Source organism: Meleagris gallopavo, chromosome 21 (assembly GCF_000146605.3).
Source record: "Meleagris gallopavo isolate NT-WF06-2002-E0010 breed Aviagen turkey brand Nicholas breeding stock chromosome 21, Turkey_5.1, whole genome shotgun sequence".
NCBI classification, from domain to species: domain Eukaryota; kingdom Metazoa; phylum Chordata; class Aves; order Galliformes; family Phasianidae; genus Meleagris; species Meleagris gallopavo.
Window position 1 is genome coordinate 388,933 of NC_015031.2, and position 23,025 is coordinate 411,957.

Genomic DNA, 23,025 nt, shown 5'->3' on the forward strand with positions numbered 1-23,025 from the left:
TTTTCTCTCTCTCTCTCTCTGTTTTAAACCTGGATCCCTGTCAGATCTGAGATTGCAAAACTGTCTACAGAATACATTATTTTGTACCCTTCTGACCCAGTCTCTTTCTAAATAAACCCAGTGCTTGCAGCCTCCCCCAGCTCCTGCTCATTTCCACGTCCCCTCGGTGGACCCCATTTCTGGGGGGTCTCCATTTCTGCATCCTAAAGCTTGCCCCTACGTTCCTATAGCACCTTAGGACTGCTGCAGCCAGACTGGTGCCAGTTTCTGACCTGGCTCCAGGGGAATGTGTTAGGAGTGAAGGCAGAGTCAGCTGGCTCTGGAAATTCAGAGGAAATATCTGAAAGCTGACTTTGTTTTTCTTTCCAGCTTCCTTTGGCACAAGCTGTTGAGCAACAGCATCTCTCCTCAGACAAAGCTGTGGATCTGAAGGTAAGCAATGACTGGTTCCATCCAAAGGACTTGCTGTTATACTGTAATACTTGCAGTGGTTTTCCAGGATGAGCCCAAGCAGTGCAATAAGAAAGTCCATTTTGAGCAGTGTCAGTGCAATGAGAAAGTCCATTTTGTGCAGACTTCTCTTCCTGCCTCACCCACTGCTGCTCTGCTCCTTTGTGTTGGAAGCTCCAGACTAGGCAGCTGGGCAGCACATGGAGTAAATGTCAGTGTCTGACTGCACAGGGATGGGTAAGTGAATTATTTCACCTTTGATAAGGGAAGACGAAGAAATTAGCTAGATATGAGGGTGAGAAGAAGGAAGACTCATAGCTGATGCTACCCATTGTGCCTGGCTCTGATAGTGCTGCGCTCCTGCAGCAAGGGAAAGTCATCCGGATACTGGTGGGAACAGAAAGATCTGAGGGAAAAAAAAAAAAAGAATGTGTTTAAGGGCATACAAAAGTGAGGACAGTAGCAGCAGTGCTATAGGCTAAAGCTTAGACAACTGGAAAATGAGGAATCTGGAGAGAAAAGGGATGGAATAAACCAGACAAGTCAAGAAGAGACAGATGCCTGGAGGAGGATCTGAGCCAAAATGGATCAAGGCTGTGACAGCAGCACAGGGTGCTGACCAGTGCATGAGGCAGATCTGCAGTCCCAAAATATGTGAGAAGGTGAAATCAAGGTTGAGGAAGATGGATCTATAAACAGTGAAGCATAGGACAAGTGCTGAGCAGGTGGTGGCTCTTACCTCCACAGCCTGGAGGGGGTCCTGAGGGCAGGAGAGGAGGAACCCCCACTCAAGTCCATTTTCCTGGCATAAAAGATGTGGTTTTCCAAAGTCATCAAGGTGCTCTTAACATCAGGGTTAAAAGACAAATTGAAGCAAATACTCTGTGAGAGCAGAGATGTTATTTTCTCAACCTGTTTAGTTATATAGTCAAACCTATTAAGGAGGTAAGACTCCTGCTTTCCCAGTACTGTAACCTTCTCATTTCTCCCCAGAACCTGAAAAATGGTGGAGATGAAGAATCTGCTCTGCCAGGAGCCATCCCAAGCCTGCCAAATGCAAAGCTGGCAGACACCTGGGAGATCTATGGAACATCACCTTCCATCTCCACATCAGATGAAACTGGGGATGATGAGAGCCCAGGAAATAAAGCCACAGCTGGGGCTGGCAGATGTCATGAACAGGAACCCTTTGGGGAAACCCTCTCTTCTGAAGAGGAGGGAGAGGATGAAGAGGAAAGCTGTGACATAACTTGGAAGAAGAGCCAGAGGCTAGCAAATGGGCTGATGAGGTTCAGCATTGATCTCCTGAGAGAGGTCCAGCAAGAGTCCAACAGGAACAACGTGATCCTGTCTCCCCTCAGCATTGCCCTTGCTCTGTCTAACCTGGCATTAGGTACTTACTCACTATAACAGCACTTGTTTCTGCCCTTCCCTGTACCCCTCCCTCCCAGATGGAGGCACTGGGAACCAATGTGCAAAACTCAAAGATTAAATACGTCACCTTCTACTTAATCTCATTCTTGCAGCTTTAATTAGGTACTATTACAATTGAAGCTGCCCTCAGAGGGCTCCTACTTCCAGATTTCTCTAATCTCTTGCACGACACAGTATGTCTCTAGAATGAGGCACTCAAATTAATGTCTCTATTTTCTACTACATAGGCATGAACTAACAGGGATTTAACTTTGCTTTAGGAGCAGCAAATCAGACAGAGAAGCACCTGCTGGAGGTGATGCACTTGGAATCCGTGCCCTGTCTCCACCACATGCTAAGCAGCCTTCGCAGGAGGCTGGCAGGAGCCACGCTCAGCCTTGCATCACGTGTGTACCTGCAGAAAGGTGAGAGCTGGCGCAGGGCAGCCACAGGGATGCAGGACAAAACTCGGTGACAGAGTGCAGTGCCATCCTGGGGAGATGTCTGTTTCCCTGGGTGCTCTCCCTGGGCAGTGGCATGTCACTGGCTGGCTTACTGAGTGCATTTTTAGGAGGTCTTGTGACTTCATATGCAATTCTTCCTCTCTGCCAGGATCTGAGGTCAAAGAGAAGTTCCTGGAGGAGTCGGAGATATTCTATGGGGCAAAGCCTGTGACCCTTTCTGGGAGCAGTGAGAATGACCTCACAGCCATAAACAAGTGGGTAAAGGAGGCAACTAATGGGCAAATACCCACCTTCCTACAGCAGCTCCCTGGAGACACAGTGATGCTCTTGCTCAATGCAATCCATTTCCACGGTGAGCTCCATAGGTCTTACATCTCAAGCCTGATCATCTCGAGGAATAGTTAGAAATCTACTATTTTTTTTCCACCAACGCTGTAGCTGCGTGGCATCCCCTTTTATTGCTTCCAGATAGTCAATCTGCTTGTTCTTTTCTCGTTCATCTGCTGTTCCTCTTACTTTGATTTCTTTACAGTAATGATCCCCAACTGTTTCACAAGTGCTAAAAATGTTACTTGACTGCAGAGCCAGAATACAGCAGGTGGAACCTGTGGTATTTTTGCATCCTGGGTTCAGGATCCCAGACAGCAGCACATCACTGCTCAACTTAACCAAACCAGGTCACATGCAACCCACTGTGCACCAACCAAACAGCTCAGAGGCAGCTTCTTTGGATTCCTGACTACAGATGGTGGTTGGGTGCATCTTCCTCTTTTAACTTCCTGAGGGCTGTGCATCAAAACAAAGGCCAAACACTTCCATGGTAAATCTGCAAATGTTTTTGCTTGGTTTCGGAGCACTGTTTCACTGTACACAGCACAAAGGCAACACTCTTCATTTTTTCAAAGCACTTAAACATACATTGCTTATCTCCATAGCCTTCAGTCATCTCCCACGCTGAGGCATCAGGATTAATCCTAGTTCCTTTTGTAATTCCATAATCCCTCTGGAAGATAAGGGCTTCCAGCTGCTAGGGTTCTTGCACCTTGGTACTGCCTTCGCTGCATTCCTACGTGCCTGGCCACTTGCTGCCTTGTCTGAGAACTCATGACAGGAAGAGTATCAGCTAAGCAGTTTGTAGGTCCCGTTTTCCTACCCAAAAGGAAACTTCATTGGATTCTCAACTTGAATTTTGACAGGGTTTTGGAGGAATAAGTTTGATGCGAGCTTCACTGCACCAGATGCATTCCACCTCGATGATGATTTTGTGGTTTCGGTTGAGATGATGAAAGCCCAGCGGTACCCCTTGAGCTGGTTTACACTGGAGTCCCAGGACATTCAGGTGCATACAGGTTTTGACTGGAATTTCCTCTTGCTATTTTATTTCGCAGTCTCCAGCTATTCTTTCCAAAAACCAAGTACTTTTTAACAAGGATAGCACACATAACATTTGAGTGAGCATCCTTTGTCCTTGCTTCCAGTAAGAACGTTGAATTTCTGCTTTCAGTTTTTGGAAAAAAAACACAAACAGGTATTCCCACTAAGTGAGAACTAATGGAGTTTTAAAGCTCGGAATTAAAAATGAATGAGGAAATAATGGAATTCCCCTAAACAATCTACTGTTGGAATCCTTCATGATGCAGCTAAAAGTACGGCTATGGTGTCTGTGAGCTTCCATCCTGACACATGTTCCTTCCTGACCAGTCTGTGGCCAAATACCAAAATCTGATGCTGCTACTCCACCAAACCTCCCCCCCTAGAAGAAATTGGATGCTTTCCCAGCTGCTGTTTCTGTCCTATGTCTAGGCTGGCTCTGTAGACAAATCAGAGTGAATTTAAAGCGTCACTTTCTGGTGTTTCCTTCCTCTTCCATAAATTCTTTTGGCTGGTTTTATTTCCAGGTGGCCAAGTTTCCCTTTAAGGGTAACATGAGTTTTGTGGTCATTGTACCAAACCAGTACATCTGGAATACCTCTCACGTGCTGGAGAACTTCCCTTATGGACAACTATGCAGGCTTTTCCCCAAAGAGGTGCCCACCACAGTGAAGATACCCAAACTAAAACTGGACTACCACCTGGAACTCAACAGTGTTCTCAGTCACATGGGTAAGGCCTCTAACAGGATTTGTGTAGAATAAGTGAATCTGATCAATCTCTGTGGCATATGTTCACTAGCACTAAAAACTGCCATCCTTGTTTCGAAAGCTGTGCCTCACAGCTTGCTCCAGATAACATCAAACCCCTTCACATTCCTTATTCCTCTCCTCCTCCTTACTCTTTGCTTGCCTAGCACCAAATGTTTTGCTTCAATGAGATGATACTATAGGGAAGGCAGTGTTCACTTCCTTCCCATCTTTACAAGCTTCTCCTATTCGTAGCCAAGACCAACTTCCTGCCATGTGTCAACTTATCTCTTTTTTTTTCTAACTGAAAATGGATCCAGAGCATAAAAACTGTCAGAAGAGATTGCAGATCACAAAACTTAGAACTGAGAGCTCACTGAAATAAAACACCGTGCTATGAGTCTCAGCGTGAGAATAAATAGAATTCACTTTGCTTTGCAAGCTGCTTAAAAATAAATAACAACACGTAACAATACATGTAACAACAGGTGAAGGAGCTGCTTTCTTCAGCCAGCGTTGGCAAAAATCAGAGCTGGTGGGAGAGGTTAACTTAGGCTCATTTCTCTGCAGGTCTCCAGGAGCTGTTCATAAGCCCAAATCTACAGAAGATCTCAGATGAGCCTCTCTTTGTGTCCAGTATACAGCATCAGTCTGCCATGGAGCTTAAAGAAGATGGGGTGGAAGCCTCTGCTGCTACCAGCGTCATGATATCACGCTCGCTGTCGGCCTTCAACTTAGACCGGCCATTTATCTTCATTATATTTGAAGAAGAAATGGGCATCCCACTTTTTATAGGCAGTGTAAAGAACCCAAACCCCAATGCTGCTCCCCAGATAAAAGAGCTACAGGACTTGCCTGATGCAACAGATGACAATGAGTACCCCATGCCCAAATAAGAGAGGAGCAAAACCTGTGTTCTGGGACTGCTACTTGACCCTCTGGACCAGCTAAGAGAGGCTTCCTACCACTGGTGATCTCCCTTTGAGGCCACAGAAGGCAATTCCTTGCTTGTTTTCCTTTCCAGATCCCTACAGACCAGTCCTGGGATATCCCATTCCAGCCCTGATGAGCTTTTCTTGGCTGGAGCTCCCCTCTGCTGATCCTGAAAAGCTTGCTTTGCCTCTCAGTCCTGGAAGGGAGATTTTTGTGTCCCCAGACTCTTATTAGAGTCTTTATTAAGCTCTTATTAGAGTCCAGCATAGCCTGAAATCATCATTAGCATCTGGCAGCTTGGACAGCAGCCAGAAATATTAATATGGCTCTTCCTTCCTTGGTTCCTGTGAACATGCCTTCCTCACAGTGTTCCTCTATAAACTGTCTGTTTGTACCCACCTAGGAAATGACCTCTAAATCAAGTGGACTAGTAACCAGTTGTCTTCTCTGGGATGAGTCAGAGCCACTTCAGGCACAAGCTCTTCTCAGACGCTGCCTTTTCCCACTCCTTGGCTATTAGGATCTGCTGTGGGAGGGTCTGCAACGAGGGACTCAGTCCCTTTATCTCCAGTCCTGTTCCTGGAAAATAATTCTAGTTTCTTGAGTAATGCTAGATTTTTCAAGGCTTATTTTATAAAGCATTTTTTAGTAATTTTTATGTTGGCAGAATAATAAAGAGTAAAGCAGAATGCGTTTGCTTATGGTGTTGCGTTGAAAGACTCAACGGGGAAAGGGAACAGGCAAGCAACTTGAATAATTGCAAAGATTAGGAGAAAAAAATAGTCTGGGCATGAAAGATACAACGTTAGGAGAGGCCCTGCAAAGGAGCTGCTCTTTGCTATGCTTTGTCACAGAGGATAAGGGAGGCTATGAGGTACAATTGCTAATCAGTAAAGACTGTCAAAGGATGAGTCTAATAACTGCTAGTTCACTTGCAGAGTGTGCTTGACTCACTTGTTCAGAGCTGGCTCTGTGAAATGGGCAGAATTCCTTGAATTAAGGCACAGCTCCCTGGCTTCTTGTTCTAATGCAGCTGTGCACAGCTGCAGCAACTTCCCATGTAAAATTATTGGGAACCCTCCACCCCACACAGCTATCCATTACCACTTGAAAATGTTAGACCAACTCACCATTGCCTGCCATGTTGCAGTTATTTATATATAACACAATGGTTGTCCATAGCAGATTCTGCTTTCAAACTCCCTCGGCGTCTGGATAAAAAGTACAGTGCTCTGTTTTTGTGAAATAAGAGTTACAAAGCACGAGGGCCATCCTTCTGGCAGAGTTTTCCTAACACGGGAAGTCTGTCTTCCCTCAAAGGAAGGAGCAGAATGCTTCTGGGAGCCTCCGTCCCTGAATAGTCTGCACCATCTGCTGGAATAAGAGAAGGACTGACTCACTAACCATGAATTTCAGGGACGCAGGAGACTTTGGAGAATAGAAAGTACTGGCTCAAAGCTGCAATTACACATTTCTTGTAGTCTAAAAGAGGAAAAATGGCTAAAGTTAATGCCCACCCCTGTGACCAATGCAATGACACATCCCCTTCGAAATGAGGGTGTAATTATGGGGCCACATAGTTCCAACAAGAAAACCCACAAGAATCTAGCTCTACTCTAGAGGCATAGCTCTAGCCCACAGGGTACATTTCAGCTCATTTATTTATACAGATTCATCTCTAACATTCAGAAATACCTTCCCATGCCTTGGGTAAGTCTTGCTTTCCTAATGCAATGTCATTCCACTCCGTTGCACTGCAACCAGTGCGAAAGTGCAAGCCCTCCTTTACACAACTCTGCCCTCCAGTCCCCTCTCTTTTGTAAAGTTTTTTTTCCCCTCATTCTCAGGCTCCTGAACAGCTTTGACTCTTATTTCCTATCTTTCTTCTTTCTGCCATTCCTCCTCCTCCAAGCTATTCTTGTCAAACTATTAATTTCATCTTATTTGTCAGTAGAGCAGCCTCCCATGACTGCGCTTTGGTGCACAAATGATGGGTTACACCAACCTTAAGACTCCACTGACTCTGCAGAAGAGGCACTTTGTAAAATGCAAAGTAATATTAATGTCTCCACTCAGGAATTTCCACTTCGCTTTCCTAAGCCTTCATGTTGACTGAGCTCTGTTCTGAAGCAACATGACTAGCACAGAGCATCTGCTCCATAACTCACCTGCACCACTGGCTGAGAATACCAAATAAGCCTGAATATCTTTAATATTACACACTTTTTTTTTCTTACTAAACCAAATTCACGTCAATATCAGAGCTTCCACAACGCTGTTCAGGCAGGATAATGTCTGCTCTCTTGAATCCAAAACAACCAACAGTAAAATATTTCTATTGATTTAACAGAACTGATATTTATGCAATGAGAATCAGGGGGTTAACAAATACACCACTTCAGGGATATGCTTGCTCTACCTGCAGGAGTAAAGCTTGCTTTAGGCTATCGCATTCCAAGCAATCGATACTCCAATTTAAATGGTTTTACACCAAGATTTTATTTAAAAAGAAGGGTTTTCATTTGAAGACACAGACAAGATACAAAAACATTCTCTACGTTCTTCCATAAAATGTATTTTAATACTGTATTTGTATCAAGAAGAGACAACATCAGAAGTTATCTCCACAGCTCACGCTCTCCTTTTCCAGCAGACGATGGAAGTCTAACAAGTACAAACGTCTCTGCTGATGACTTCTCAGTGAACAAGCCAAGAAGCAGCTGAGAGCAGAGCTGTTGCTCTTCGTGTCACAAAGGGCCACCTTTGAAGCAGTGACTAATCGCAGAGCAGGCTCTCTGATTTGCTTTTCCCACTTGCAAAAACAGCTGCTACTGCTCCTCCAAAACCACCCCTTCCTCTTATCTGAGGGACTGTACAAGGCCAATGCAAGCATCCCTGAGTAACTCCTTGTTACCTCTTAGCAGCAAGGCTGGCAGCCCAAAACATGTCCCACTACAAACCTAGACTGGGGACACTGATGTTACTGCACAATTTACTTTCAGCATTTCCAAACAGCTGTACTGGATCAGGCAGTGACGTGTCAGTCTCTCCTAGTAGCTAGGAACAAATGACTGAGGAATAAAACCAAGAAAGTAGAACTCAGGACAGAAAAACAACTGTTCTCTTATTGTGTCTCCCAGCTGCTGAGCACGATGTGATGTCCGACCATCATTAGACTTCAATGAACCTGTCGTCCATTAGTTTATCATTTACTTTTTAAAAATCCATTTATCTTTCATCTTCTTCAATATTGAGGTACAATGAGTTTTACAGTTTAATACTTAGGAGAAAAAAAAAAAAACAAACAAACCTCACCAAAACCATACTGATACTGATGAGTGCTCCCCATGACTCTTCTATTATGAAAAATAACGACCTCTGCCTCTTCCCTCCTCCCGATCACTTAACACTCTATAAGCTCCTACAACATTCTCTTCATTAACTTTCTTTTTTCTTTTTAACCAAGCCTTCTTTTCTTTTTTGGCCAAAAACTTTAAGACACATACGTTAATAACTTCTTCGCCAGCAACTGTCACTGGGTAGAATCACTTCTGAAGTTCTTCCCCTTAACTGCTTTAAGCTGCGGATGAATCCTGCTTCCCCTTCACAAGCCTCTCCATTAAATCTTTAAACAATGCTGCATTAGCAGAGAGAAGAAATTCCCTCATGTGACACAGGGCAGTAGTGAGGGAATAAAAGGCTTGCTCCGACACTGCAGGGAAGAACAGGCTGAACACTTGGCTCAGTCCCACGTTTCAGCTGTTAGAAAGCCCTTATCACAGAAGGCACATTTGCTTTGGAAAGTTTAGCAAGGGGATCACAGCAAAAGAAAATGGGAGCAGAGCACTTTAAGAGCGCCCTGGGAAGCTGTAACCTGAAGCCTGCTGAAGGCTGGGCTGGGGAGGCAGCAAAAAGCAGATGTGGCTGCGCTCAGCCTGCACCGTCCCCGGCTCACACTCACTGGGATCCTGCGGCAGTGGCGGCCGAGAGGAGCCCAAGGTAAGGGGCAGCAGAGGCTGCGTGTGCTGCCCAGCTCGGCAGCCAGCAGCCAGAGAAGCAGAGGGCACAAGGATGAGGCTGGGGGCTTCTGGGTGGGTCCTGGGGCACAGGTGTCAAAGAGCGGCAGTGCCATCAGGTGAGCAGCATCACCAAGGGTTGGGAGCCAGCAGCATCCTTGGGCACCACTGTGCTTCTGGAGCAGAGGTGTGCTCAGGGAGCGGGAGTCCTTTTTTCCTCCCTTTTCTGCCCTGCTAGTACCTGTGTTGCAGCTGGGAAGAGGCTTTTTCTTTTTGCAAAGGTAGCAATTTTGGTGGGAGTCAGATCCTCTAAATCTAGTGGTCGCACGATGCTTCAGGAGTAGCCAATGCTGAGGGGTGGAGCAATCACAGTCTGAACTCATCAGTGCTTCTTCCTAGGACCCCTAAAATCAGAGGTGTTTATAAATGACTTGAGACTTGTATCACTATAGAAGGAAAGCAAAACGTTTCACTCAGCACCTGCAGGCCTGCACAGATGGACAACTGCCTGGCACAAAGTTCCTCCTCAGCTCATTTATCGGCACTTTCTTTCTGTATCTTTCTTACTGTAACATCAGACACTGCATGCTGTTGCTCCTTCTCTTCTTTCTAAAGGCAGCTACAGATTTTAATAGCACCCCTGAAACCATCCCACCTTTGCTCCACCAAATTCTTCTCTCTCTGCATTTCTGGCTGTGCGCTAAAGGACATGCAAATAGAATCCAGATGTTCAGACTAATTCAAGTGCAAAAAGGCTTTGTCTTTCTAAAATGGAAATTGTTTTTTGGCAAAGTTTGAGAAATACGAAGCTGGTGACAGTACTGGCAAAAACAGAACAGATCTGCAGAACCGATCTCCGTTGCTGTACTCCCAGGAGCTCAGTATAGCTGGAAGCAGAGATTGTGTTGAGGTTGGTTTTTTTTTATTATTTTTCAAGAGAAAAGGTTATGGTCTATGGAAAACCTTCATCTCCAGACTGGACTGTGCCAAACCTCTTCCGCTTAGCGTGCGAGGACTGCTTGGTGCAGGCATCCTCCCAGAGCCCTGCCAGTGACCTGCTCTTAGGTGCACACTGAGCCTCTCTGCTTCAGCATGGTGCCTGTTCATTTTAGAACTCTGCAACAATAGAAGCAATCCCAACGTTGTAACCACTATCATACCACCAAATACCTTGGTTTCTTCCAGCGTGGTAAATCCTCTTGATAGAATTGCATTTCCTGCACCAGAAAAATCTCACCTACTCAACAGCTGGTACAGCAAGAGGCCACAAGGTACAGGAGCACAGGGAGAAGAAGGCACTGCTATGTTACGCTGTCTAAGCGTATGTGAAAACTTATGACCTCCACTGTGATACGGTTTTCTCCAAGGCAGAACTACCTCTAGAAGAAAAGGGTTTTGGCAGGAAAGAGCAGCAGTGAACAGCCTTTCACTGAAGGAAAGCCTCTGCCTGAGCAGACCAGGTCCTGACCTGTGGCTGTTGCAGCCACGTGGCTTTAAGTTGTATTTCTACCAGTAGGCGTATTTCCTTTATAGCTGCAGTTAATCTGAAACACATGTTCTTTCTGCTGCTTCACTGGATGCCTGGATCACAGGGGTTAGTTAAACACAACTCTCTTCCTTTAATTTCTGGGAATCTGTATAAATATTGCTTCAGAGCAGCCGCAGTGGCGTCTGTTCTCTGGGGCATGAGGGCATGACACTTCTGCAGTAGTTCTGCACCCACAGTGAAACCCTGGCTTACACACTGCCCTTTGCACCAGACCTGGCTGGAAGAGTCACATATGCCAACAATGGAGTGATTAAAAGTGGATTCTCCAGCAGGAACAAGCTTACCAGCCGTGGATAGTTGGGTATTTCTCTCTCACCTCTAAAATACTGAATAAGCCAAGCTCTGACTTTCATCTGTTCGCCAGATTTGGCCCAGCATTAGGTATTTACACACTGCCCTTTCTTCACTGGCTTTTAAGAAAGCTCTTCTTGGTCCTTTGTCCAACTGCAAATAAGAAGCAAAGGATTCGTATAGGCTCTATAGCCTTCTAAGTACTTGCAGACACAAGAATCATGATAAACTACTGCTTGAGACAGGAACTTGTTTCCCAGAACAGTAGATAGTTTTTGTCTTCTGCCTCATTTAACAGTATAGATTTGCTAGCTTCTATATGTTCTGATGTATTTAATTTTTAGCCTAGAACTGAGAAGTTATGATTTAATGCTTTTCTGGACCCTAGCACTCACTAGCTGCCAGCATCAGTGTGGTTTGGGCCACACACATCTGCTTATGTGTTTAGACACACCCAGGCATGAGTGCTTGCCCAGTTTTGAAGTTCTCAGAGCCAAGGCTGGCTGAATACTTCAAGCCAGAGGAGAAGAAAACCCAGCAAAAATCAGGTGTGCATTTCACAATCAAGAAGGACAAGCAGCAGCATGTCATCACTCCTCCCGTCACAGCGAGATACAGCAGTCAGTAGTGGTGGAGATGCATTCCTCTCAATGTTACTCAAACTAACTGTCATGTTCTTACTCTGTAGGTTCAGGCATGCAGATTCCAGCGATTCTCCTTCTCCTGGGTCTTCTAACCATCCCAAGTAAATCCCAGAACTCACCTACTGGGCAGGTAAGTGGAAGACAGCAACAGAGAATGAGGCAGAGATACTTGAAGAAGATTATTTAATTTTAGAAAGTCTTAAGGAAGGATTAAGCACCCTCCTCCTAAATTAACTAGGTTTTCATTTAGCAACATAATGAGACTAACTACTGCTTTACGGAGTTAAAGCCACAGTGCTTACATCAGGAGATGAATGTGAGGCAGACACAGTGGATTCTAACCTGAGCACCACCTTCAGCTTTATTGGGACACTTTAAAGTGAAGTCACTATTCCTACACTCTCTCTGTATCAGTAAGATCAAGCTAATATTTCTGTGGATTACAAGAGAGTATCCGCAGATTGTTTGCCTTTGAAATGCTTATAGTAACTGTACTCGTTCTTGCAAACTTCAAGTCTAAACAGAGTGCTCCCTGTACTTGCTAGAACTCTCCGACCACTGATGGAACTGTTGGTGAGGTTGAGGAGGAAGATCCATTCTATAAGACCCCTGTAAACAAGCTGGCAGCTGCAGTCTCCAACTTTGGCTATGACCTGTACCGCCAGCAATCCAGCCGGACAGCCACTGCCAACGTGCTGCTGTCCCCATTCAGCCTGGCTACTGCTCTTTCTGGTCTCTCTCTTGGTGAGTTCTGCCCCTTTTCCTCACATGCTGTTTGATTTGAGAGGCCTTCCTTTATGCTGTTGTCCTTCTTGTTGGCAGGGGCTGGAGAACGAACAGAAGATGTGATTTCTCGTGCCCTCTTCTATGATCTGCTTAACAAAGCTGAGGTCCACAACACCTACAAGGACCTACTGGCCAGTGTGACTGGGCCAGAGAAGAGCCTGAAAAGTGCCTCCCGTATCATCGTGGAGAAAAGTAAAAGTCCTTTCCCTCTATCAGAATTTACCTACATAACTAGCAGCAGGTAGAAAACACTGAACAAGTAACACTACACAAACAGCTTGGCTCTGATATAACGTTGAGCCACAAGACAGGCAGTGCATGGAACGTATTCCTGCTTCAGATAAAGCCTTGGAAAGTTTGCGTACATGCAAATAAATGAGAAGACCAAACATGCACCAAAAGATACTGGTGAGAGAGCAGCTAGCATGCAGAAGACCCAGAAGAAACTCACTGTACGGATTCTGCTTTCACTCCAGGTTTCCTGGCAGATGCTGCTAACTATCAGGAATCACAAATTACATTTTCCTATTTGGTGACAGCATTCAGCCAGCATTCTGTGTTTAGTTCCTTGCAGAAATATTTGAGATATGCAGTGAACATCTGAAAAAAACTAGCAGCTATCTTTTGAAACCAAAATCTAATAGGTTGAGTAAGCTGTGCTCATACAGCAAGCTAGAGAAAGAAGAGTGATGCAGTTGTACCCAAGCCTTCTGTTCATACCTCTCTACTTTTTAGTACAGTTATTCCATACTCCAGCATGGTTGGTTTTAGGATTTGGTTCACTTTCTTCCATGCACCGTCAGTCATTCCTTTTCATGGCAGGCTTCAGCATACACACAGCCACAGATCTGTTTTGGGAGAACTGCTGCAGTGCTTTAGGCTGCGATTTGCTGCCTCGAGGTTGTTTTGAGAAGGGTGCTAACTGCAACATCCATCTTTTCGTTTCCCAGGACTGAGGGTGAAATCTACTTTCCACAGCCAACTAGAGAAGTCCTACAAAATGCGTTTGAGGGCACTAAGTGGCAACACCCAGTTAGACCTCCAGGAAATCAACAACTGGGTACGGCAGCAGACAAGGGGGAGGATTCTGCGGTTCATGAAAGATATGCCCACAGATGTCAGTATTCTCCTTGCTGGGGCTGCATACTTCAAGGGTAAGGATGCTGTGCACTTTGTTACAGAGGTCTATTGAGCACACTTTAGAAGATATGTGAAGGAATGACCTCACTGCCATCAGTGAAAATAAAGTGCCAAGTACTGAATATAAGAAAGTGATTGAACACGTGTTTAATAAGCAGGAAAAATATTCATGCTACCTGAGCAGAACTAGTTGTCAGCGGAGGAATTATTGCTCTTGGGAAGCTGAAACTTGACCTGTTTGGCGTAACAGACCAGAGAAGAAAGCTTAAACTTGCAAAACTCAATGGCAAAAGATAGAATATTAATATTTAGGGAAGGCAAAGGTTAAAGGCTGTGCTGAGCCCTACTGTTGCTGTGGAAGGCATGTAGGGAAATACTGGAGAGATGTTCTAGAACACTCCAAGCCAGCACCTACACAATCCAGTGTCCCAGAGAATTATTGCTTAGAGACAAGGAGAAAAACAAAGGTGGAGAGAGGAGTGCTTTCTGTGCATTGACACAATTGTTATCCTTTAAAATAGTTTTGTAATTACATAAGTAGACATCAACTTCCCAACAGCTACTCCACCCATATACTGGCTTGATTTTTTATTTCCCATTTAGTCAATTCTCTGATGAAAAGGAGGGGCCTAAGAATGGCAGTAAATCAATAAGCTCAATCAGCCTGCTTCCATCTCTGTCATTCACTTGTGCCTCAACTCTTAAAGAACAAATACTACATCATAGATAAAGCACAGGATTTCTCAGCCGCATATAAGACTGGTTTAACATTCCAGAAAATCTTTCATTTTATCTTTTCAAAAAACAGGGACTTGGAAAACCAAGTTTGACACCAAGAGGACCGTCCTGAACGACTTCCATCTGGATGAGGACAGAACTGTGAAAGTGTCCATGATGTCAGACCCCAAAGCCATACTGCGATACGGTTTTGACTCAGAGCTCAACTGCAAGGTCAGACAGCAAATATTGCACAAGATCTAAACCTACTGAGGAACAGGCTCAGCTACACTTAGCTGTTAAGCCATTCCACAAGACAGCTTTGCTCCACCCATCAGGCTAGTTTTGCAATCCCTATTTTGAAGGGCAGTTTGTTGATTCTTAGAATGTTCTTTCTGCTTTTACATTGGCTGTGTGATAACCAGCACAGAATTCAAACAGTGCACAGATCCTACTAGCCTGTTTTGGTCTACTTAAAGCTGGGCAAGAGGGGCAGGACAGACAACTTTTCAATCTTTACCTCTTTCAACAAATCTTTTGCTGTAGTATGAGTTCAAAGAAGGCGTACTGGTCCATGGGGTATGTCCCTTTCTTATTTATAACTGGTCTTCCAGATTGCCCAGCTGCCACTGACAGAAGGAGTCAGCGCCATGTTCTTCCTGCCTACGAAGGTGACCCAGAATATGACTCTGATTGAGGAAAGCCTCACTTCTGAGTTTATTCACGATGTAGACAGGGAGCTGAAGACAGTGCATGCTGTGCTAAGCTTGCCCAAACTGAAGCTGAACTACGAAGAGGCACTTGGCAACACTTTAAAGGAGACAAGTATGTACATTACATTCTCTCTGCAGACTGTCAGGTCTGAAAGCAGTAGGCAAGCTGCTTCCTGCCTACAAGGGAATATGATGCTGGTGGGTTATTAGTTTGGTACCACTCTCAGTCTGTACAGATTTCAGCAACAACTAAACCACTTCAGTCCAGGACTCCTCAGCTTTTTATCAGATATTTCCACCAAGCTCATACAGTGTTTCTGAGAGGGAGAAGCACAGTACAAACAGATGTAAGCTTCTCTCTGTTACCCCCATTAAGCTCTGCCTGAACAGCCATGTCCTCATGGATCACAGCATTAGCAGTGCTGCTTTCCCACCTGCTTTTAGTTAATGGAATTTTCTTTCTTTCCTCCAGGGCTCCAGTCACTTTTCACATCACCCGACTTTACTAAGATATCTGCCAAACCTATTAAGCTATCTCATGTGCAACACAAGGCAGTTTTGGAGCTTAATGAAGATGGGGAAAAATCCACACCAAATCCTGGGGTGAATGCTGCTCGTCTGACCTTCCCCATAGAGTATCATGTGGACAGACCATTTCTTCTTGTGCTGCGAGATGATACCACTGGAACCCTCCTCTTCATTGGCAAAATCCTGGACCCCAGGAGTGTTTAGATCCCTTCACAGTAATCTGCAGTGGTAGTGCTTGAGTGGAAAGGATGGTACTGGGAGAGATATTGGCTCCCTGCTCTGCTGCACAAAGACACAACTTGCAAATCTTATGCCTTTATGCTGCAATAAAAGAGCTTTTGCTATTACTCTCCACAAGCCCCTGTATTCTCCCTTGAGAGACTGTCCTGTCTATGTCATATACCTTCACACTCCCATTTTCCCTAGATGGATTCCCAGTACAGTTCCCTCCTATATACAGACATTACTTTAGTGTATACCGCATTTTCCCCTAACACATCTACCAAGCCAAAGCCAGTTGTTAATCACTGCTGGATCTGCTCTGGTAGCCCTCCAAGTTCTGCAGTGTCCTCTCTTACAGCTCGTGAGTTTGCACTTCCCAGCCAGCTGCTTCATCCATCCCAACCATTTATGTTTCGTGCTGACAAGAATGGAAGCGCGTCATTAGAAGTAAAAGGCACTTTGGTCTGGATGACTGAATGTTCATGACCAACAGAATACCACACATGGGAGGTTCATACCTCTAAAAACACACATACACATAAGCATCCCAAGCATTTGCTTCACCCACATGCAGAAATCCTACAGCAGCATCTATTTCCACTGTACCACACGCAGAGCTCTCATGTTAGAACTGGTCATTTTATTTGCAATTGTATCTCTAAAGAGCATCTTGGATTTCACTCGAGTTATTGTTACACACAATTTTCCAGCTTGTACTACATGGCAATGTTACCACATGAAACTTAGCTTTGATGAAAGATCACACTGAATCTTCCTTTGATAGGGAAATTAAGTCCTCTGAAGGATGCTTTTGGGAAGCTCTAACAGACAGGTCTTCATTTCTTGTAGCTCCTGGATCTGAGTACTTTGCGGACCACAGTGCACTGATAAAATCTCCTCTGCTCTTTGAATTGTGCTCAGAGCTTCAGAAACTGCAAATCTGAAATAGGGAAAGTGTATACAAAATAATTAGTTCAGCTCCCTGAAGTTGCACAAACTTCAAACCTTCCCCCCAAGAAACCTCACCCTGTTCATGGCTATGAATCCCACCCTCCACCACCCTTCAGCAACAGAAAAAGTAGAAAGTGTTTCAGCTGCAAAGGGAGGATGGGCAAAAATAATAAAGAAAGGAAATGGATAAAAAGTTAAAACATTATCTTCGAGTATATGTACCCACTTCTTCTGCACTGTAGCTCATGCTAAAATTCAAACAGTTAAAGGGATGTGTTGTTAGAAGATTTGCAGTAATCAGGAGATTAACTGGAGGGCCAAAATAGAGCAAGATTTTATTTCCTTATTTGAAAAGATGTCAACAACATTGTTCAATTGAAGTGCAAACACCAAGGGTGATTAGTTGTCAGAATAAAATAGGACAGGGAATAAACAAAGTCAGGGAATAAAAGAGTAGACAGATAAAAAGCTGAGGAATGGGTCCAAAGAGAGTCATAGGGCATAAGTGAACCCCGTTAGGTTCCACTGACTTGCACTTGAGTATTGGACAACTTTTGTACCTGGACCAAACTGCCCAGGGCCCTGCAACATGCCAAGGACTAACTGCCACAGTGCTGTGTTGGACACACATGAGACGCGGGGATGGGAGAGAGAATGAAAGCAAATTTACCCATTGAAGAGAATTTGTGCCAGTTTGAAAAGTTCATGACCCATTTCTACACTTGATGGCCCATGATGCATTTCCACAAGCTGAATACTCCTCTCCAAGTGTCTGGCTGCTTCCTGCCACTTCCCTAATAGAAAAACAAACAGAACTATTAATAATTACTTTTTACAGCTACTGTCATACAAAGAGTTTGACAGCATTGTGCAAAACGTGGTGAACAGTGTCTCCAGTATTCTTGGGAGGCTGCTATTCTCTGAACCAGGACAAGGAAACTACAAGAACATGAGATCACATTATTGGTCATTGCCTGCTAAGAATGTAATTTTGGCAAAAGCAGTCCTTCTGAGAGCTCTGCTGTCAAAACTAGAGAAATGGAGTAGTAGAAAAGAGAAAAAGCTAGTCAGGGAAAACACTAGCCAAATTAAATCCCCAGTTCAGAAAACTGAAGACAATTTTGAGTGAGAAGACAATGCCGTACCAAGAGTAGCATAGATCTGTGCCAGATGGTCCTCCAGCTCTCCCATCAGCAAATGCTCTGGAGACAAGAAGTTTCTAGCATCCATTTGACACTTCAGGAGCATTCTGATAGCTTCATCTATAAAACAGAATATGAAAAATTCATCCTACTGGCCAGTCCCCAGCTTGCCATGAGTCATGTAATAAACTCAGTCATTCCTGCATCTTACACAACTATATCTGGATTTGGTTAGGATTCAGCATCTACTTCCTCTGCAGCCCTGCTTACTCTTAACACGGAGCTGGCCAGACTCACTTCAGGAAAGTGAGGCCCAAGAATGCATAACTCCAAAGTTATCCTGAGTTCTTCTAGTCACCGTGGAACAACGTGTGACCTAGATTAACACCCGGATCAGGGGTATAAAAAAAAATAAAGCTCAAGTCCCCAGGGACATCAGGCTTCATGCCAGCAGATCCCAACTACATAAGCAACAGTGCCATCTCATGGCTATAACTAGCCTCCTGATGCGTACCAAGAGCTGCTGACCTTAAAACAGAAAGCTGAGCCTTACCAGCGTTGCTGTCTCTTAGCAGCTCCAATGCTTTCTCCATTTGCTGCTGAAGGTCCAGTAAGCGCCGTGACAATCTCTCTCTGCTGACTGAGAGTGCACAGGCTTCGTTTGAACAACAAAGCATTTCTTCCCCCTGTGAAAACATCCCTGCGATCATTCTTGCTCACATTCAACTCAAACTTGCTTACCATCTCCATACCTCCGTATTGTGCTACAGAGATGCTAAATATAGTTGAGAAACCAGGTGGCTTGCTTGTAAACTGCTGCTAACTTACTCTGGTTTTAGGTAAAGCCTCCAGGAATAGCTATGACTGCTACGCAGGCCAGTCTCAGCCCACCATAGGTTGAAGCAAGGTCAAGAAGTATACAACTACTGTTCGTACAAAATACAGACTCTGTTGACTTATCATCTATGCTACATTTGTTTTCCATTTATATCCTGTGAACTGCAGAGAGTGTGATTCTGACCACACATAAACCCTGCAGGTAACATCTTGAGCTCTAGACTCCAGGATCCATTTTCTTTCCCAAATATCGTCCTCCCCACAAACCATGGCCATGATATTATCAGATTCCTTCTGCAAGTTCAAAGGGACTTTAACTCCCTGTTAAGGGCAGAATTTTCACTATAATGCTGGAAGATTGAAAGCAAGAACACTGCAAGGAAGCTGGTTAAGAACAGTGAAATACTGCTTTTACTCTGCAGGGGCTTTTACTTACGCAGCAGAGGTCATAAACTCAGCCTTTAAATCTTGACTTTCCCAGAGGCCCAAACATTACACATCCTGATAAAGTTAAACAATCATAACCATCGAAGAACTACCTGCATTGAAGCCTGGCAGCTAGGGCAGCAGAATGAGTTTCTCATGGACACACTCTCGACATCAGACTCTAACTCATCAAGGCATGCCTGACAGCGGCACTCAAAGAAATACTGACTGAGAAGCTGTTGTCTCTCAGCAACCCTCATTCTACACCGATGAGGCCCTGCAAAAGGACAGCAAGGGTAGAAAGCACTTAACAAGTACAGTTCCTAAAAATCTATCTTTGTTAAAACTAAGACAAAATGCAACATCTTTTGGATAGCACAGAACTGGAGACTGAAAGCATGTTGGGTTCAGCAGATAAAAATACTTGGTTTGATGTCTCTGATCAAGGCTCATACATAAACAAAGACTCTAGCAGCATTACACTGGGAATTATGATATTATTAGCAATCAGTAGGCACGCCAAGGAGGGGAGAAAGGATATCTGTGTCTTGAGACAGAGTCTTAATACTTACCATAGCAATGGAAAATCTCCTGGCCACTTGGGATTGGCTGGGATGCCCTGACTGTGGCAACTGTCCCACTAAATGACACACTGATATTGGGGCTGCACGAATGGTTCAGAAGGCTGAGGACAGGAAAGAAGGCTGTTGCCAGGCGCACAGGCTTCTTATTTACAACAGCACCATCTCCAGACTCTAAAGACAGAGAAAAAACACTGCGTTGAGAATGAATGCTCTGTAACCCATGCCAATTATGCAATTACAGATACCACCAGATAGATAGCTGGTATATTGCTACACCAAAGAATAGCTAAATACCATCTACACGTGCACCAACGAACAGGCTGACACGGGACAGGACATGAAATTTTAAACAATTCATTCCCATCTGCAACAGGAGCTTTTTACAACTCTCTGCTTCACACAAATGAGATGAAGAACAAGGAAGAGGTTAAATTTTTTTATCTTACCTAACTCCTGCATTACAGTGACCGCTTGTGCATTACACTGTAGCTGCAACACATGCCTCAGCATTGCTTCTGCTATAATCATCAGTTCTGGAGACAGTTCCTCAAATGTTTTTCCACACATCTTCTGTTCTGATCCCATTGTAGATGACTCCCTGTTCAGAACAGCAGCCTCTAGACCAGTTTCTTGCAATTTTTTGCACATAGCTACTATACTCAGCATGCAAAGGAACTTATGTTCAGGACTATGCTTCTCAACATGTGGCAAAAGGTTGAACACAGCTTGGTAAGAACTCTGGTACTGGCCATTATCATTACAACCAGGGATACCTTTTGTTCCAGCTCTTGTATCCAGTGCCTCACTGGGATGTTTATCTCCTGCCTCAGCATTGCAAAGGTCCTTGTTGCTATCATCTATGCTATGCGACCATTCCACCAGTCTGCTAACCTCTGAAAATCCTGCTAGTAGAACAGTTCTTAAGGCAACATGGCAGAAGACCCCTAACACGAGCAGCAGTGCTCCCAAGGGGCACTCTGTCCTGTGGTATTGCTCCCATGCCACATCTGCACAGTTTTGGCTGCAGTACTTTGCATAACTGCATCCACAGCATGGGACAGAGGCTAAGAGCTGCTTCAGACAATGGTGGCAATAAAGATCTGCATTAGTGACTTGAGTATCCCACACCGTTTCACTGCTGTCCTGTAGAAGAAGGCTATCCCCTTCACCTGGGCAGAGCACACTGACAAAAGCCTTCTCTTTCAACAGGTTCTGTCCTGGCAGGATGTTCTGGGAGGCCACCAAGTGACGTCCTCTCTCTGTATTGAAATTCAAGCTCAGAGATGAAGATGCACCTGAAATACTGCCATTCTCTTCCCAAATCTCTGACTCTCTTTGAATATCACCATGTGCTTCTCGTGAAGGTTCTGAACAGCTCCCCTGATGTATTTCAGTCTTCAGTTGATTTAACTTTTTCAGTAGCATAAGGTGGGTAGGACCAGTCATAATCCCATCTACAGTCATTTTATTCTCCACTGCAGTGAGGGTGTCTGTTGCATCCTGTAACCTCCCCAAACGCAGCAGGCATTCAGCCTTCCTCAGCAAGACCTTGGGCAGCAGCCTATCCGGATAGCCATGACTTTCAGCCCTGGCAATATCTTCCAAACAAACCTAGAAACAAAGATAAGGACTTCTAAGGCCACTTGAAAATGATGTACTCTTTTATTCCATTTAAGATTCAGCACATTTTAATAAGACTCTTTACTGGCCATGGACAGAAAGTTTGCCAATCTGTTGAGCAGATAAAACTCCTAACATAGAACTAGAAAGAAAGCAGCAATGCCTAGGTAATGATGGAAGCTTTAAGCACAGCTTCAGAAGCACACCTGATTATTAAATGGCTCAGGTTGGAAGGGATCTCAAAAATCATCTAGCTCCAACCACCCTTCTGTGGGAAGAGCTGCCAAACACTAAATCAGACACCAGATCAGGTTGCCCAGAACCAACCTGGCCAAGAACACCTTCAGCTTCTCTTAGCAGCCTGTGCCAGGGCCGTACCAGTCTCTTAGTGAGAAATTTCCCTGATATCTAATCTAAATCTCCCCTCTTTTAGTTTAAAACCATTCCCCCATATCTTATTGCTATCTACCCATGTAAAAAGTTTATTTTCTACCTGCTTATAAGCTCACTTGCAGTGACGGCCACTATCAGGTATCCCCTCAGCCTTCTCTGGGCTGAACAAGCCCAGCTCCCTCACTTGTTTTTGTAGCAGAGGTTTTCCAGCCCTCTGATCATACTTGTGGTCTTTTTCTGGACCCGCTCCAACAGCTCCACATCTTTCCTGAGCCGGGAGTCCCAGACCTGAACACGGCACAACAGATGGGGCCTCACGAGGGCAGAGCAGAGGGAGAAAATCCCATCCCTCTCCTTGCTGCCACCCTCTGCTCACGCAACCCAGTCAGCCACTGATCTGTAGCTCTCACTCTCAAAGAGACACCACTGTGGGGTTTGCAGGAGCAGCGACCTGAAATCTGGCGTGCAAACACTGCGAGGCAACACCTCAGATTCTGCTTATGCTCTTCTTTACCCCGTTCCCACAAGCTCCCACCGCTGCCCCAACTTACCTCAAAGTGCCCGAGATGGAACAGGGCTGCAGAGCGGTTGGCGAAGCACAGGGCCACCTCAGGGCTGCGGGGGGTTCGTGGGCCGCGGCCTGCAGGGAGCAGAGTGGATCCGTCAGTGCGGGCTGACAGCTCGGGGCGGGGGGAAGGAGGGCAGCTCCCAAAGCTTCTCCTCGCAGAAATCTCCCCAGCAGTTTGGAGCACGAAGCGCCCGGCGGGGCAGCAGCTCTCACCCCCAGCCCCTCTCATCACCGGCGTTCTCTCCTACCTGCGAGTACAGCCTGGCGGCATCGCGGTAGCGGCGGCGGCCGAACCGCCGGTTTTCCCTCCTCCCGGTAGAAGCGAGCGGCCCCCGGCTCCTTGCCCGTGCGAACCCGGTCACAAAGCCGCCGTAAGGCCGCCTCCTCGGGCCTGCGGGACACCGGGATCAGCACCGCGGCCAACCCCACCCCAACCCTCCCTCTCCCATCCCGCTCACCCGAAGAGGCCGCAGCCCACCCGTAGCGCGTCGCCCAGCGGGGCCGCCGCCAGCCGTTCC

General features: G+C 45.3%; 3 protein-coding genes across 3 annotated transcripts; 2 read left to right on the forward strand and 1 right to left on the reverse strand.

The window, feature by feature from the left end:
• Positions 1-351: 351 nt before the first annotated feature.
• Positions 352-6,069, forward strand: SERPINF2 (serpin family F member 2; the record flags this gene model as incomplete). Its single annotated transcript, XM_010721885.1, has 7 exons — positions 352-432; positions 1,444-1,843; positions 2,145-2,288; positions 2,476-2,679; positions 3,524-3,666; positions 4,226-4,430; positions 5,018-6,069. Coding segments are annotated over 7 exons (1,503 nt in total), but the record flags the coding sequence as incomplete, so codon positions are not given.
• A 3,191-nt stretch (positions 6,070-9,260) lies between these two features.
• SERPINF1 (serpin family F member 1) lies at positions 9,261-16,121 on the forward strand. The gene is made up of 8 exons (XM_003211742.4): positions 9,261-9,379; positions 11,925-12,010; positions 12,426-12,624; positions 12,703-12,858; positions 13,617-13,820; positions 14,615-14,757; positions 15,138-15,348; positions 15,709-16,121. The coding sequence occupies exons 2-8, from the start codon at positions 11,933-11,935 to the stop codon at positions 15,966-15,968; spliced, it is 1,251 nt and encodes a 416-aa protein (XP_003211790.1). The 5' UTR covers positions 9,261-9,379; positions 11,925-11,932; the 3' UTR covers positions 15,969-16,121.
• Positions 16,122-16,606: 485 nt separating this feature from the next.
• On the reverse strand, positions 16,607-23,024 carry SMYD4 (SET and MYND domain containing 4; the record flags this gene model as incomplete). Its single annotated transcript, XM_010721886.2, is given in 12 exon segments — positions 16,607-16,926; positions 17,608-17,731; positions 18,083-18,199; positions 18,633-18,765; positions 19,456-19,619; positions 19,915-20,097; positions 20,373-21,537; positions 22,491-22,558; positions 22,561-22,579; positions 22,756-22,809; positions 22,811-22,898; positions 22,966-23,024. Coding segments are annotated over 12 exon segments (2,325 nt in total), but the record flags the coding sequence as incomplete, so codon positions are not given.
• Position 23,025: the final 1 nt, after the last annotated feature.

Excerpts from the sequence above, each read along its gene's own strand:
- SERPINF1 (XM_003211742.4), top strand. The coding sequence starts at position 11,933 with ATGCAGATTCCAGCGATTCTCCTTCTCCTGGGTCTTCTAACCATCCCA. Across the intron at positions 12,011-12,425 it reads AGAACTCACCTACTGGGCAG|AACTCTCCGACCACTGATGG; the intron begins GTAAGTGGAAGA and ends TGTACTTGCTAG. Across the intron at positions 14,758-15,137 it reads ACTCAGAGCTCAACTGCAAG|ATTGCCCAGCTGCCACTGAC; the intron begins GTCAGACAGCAA and ends CTGGTCTTCCAG.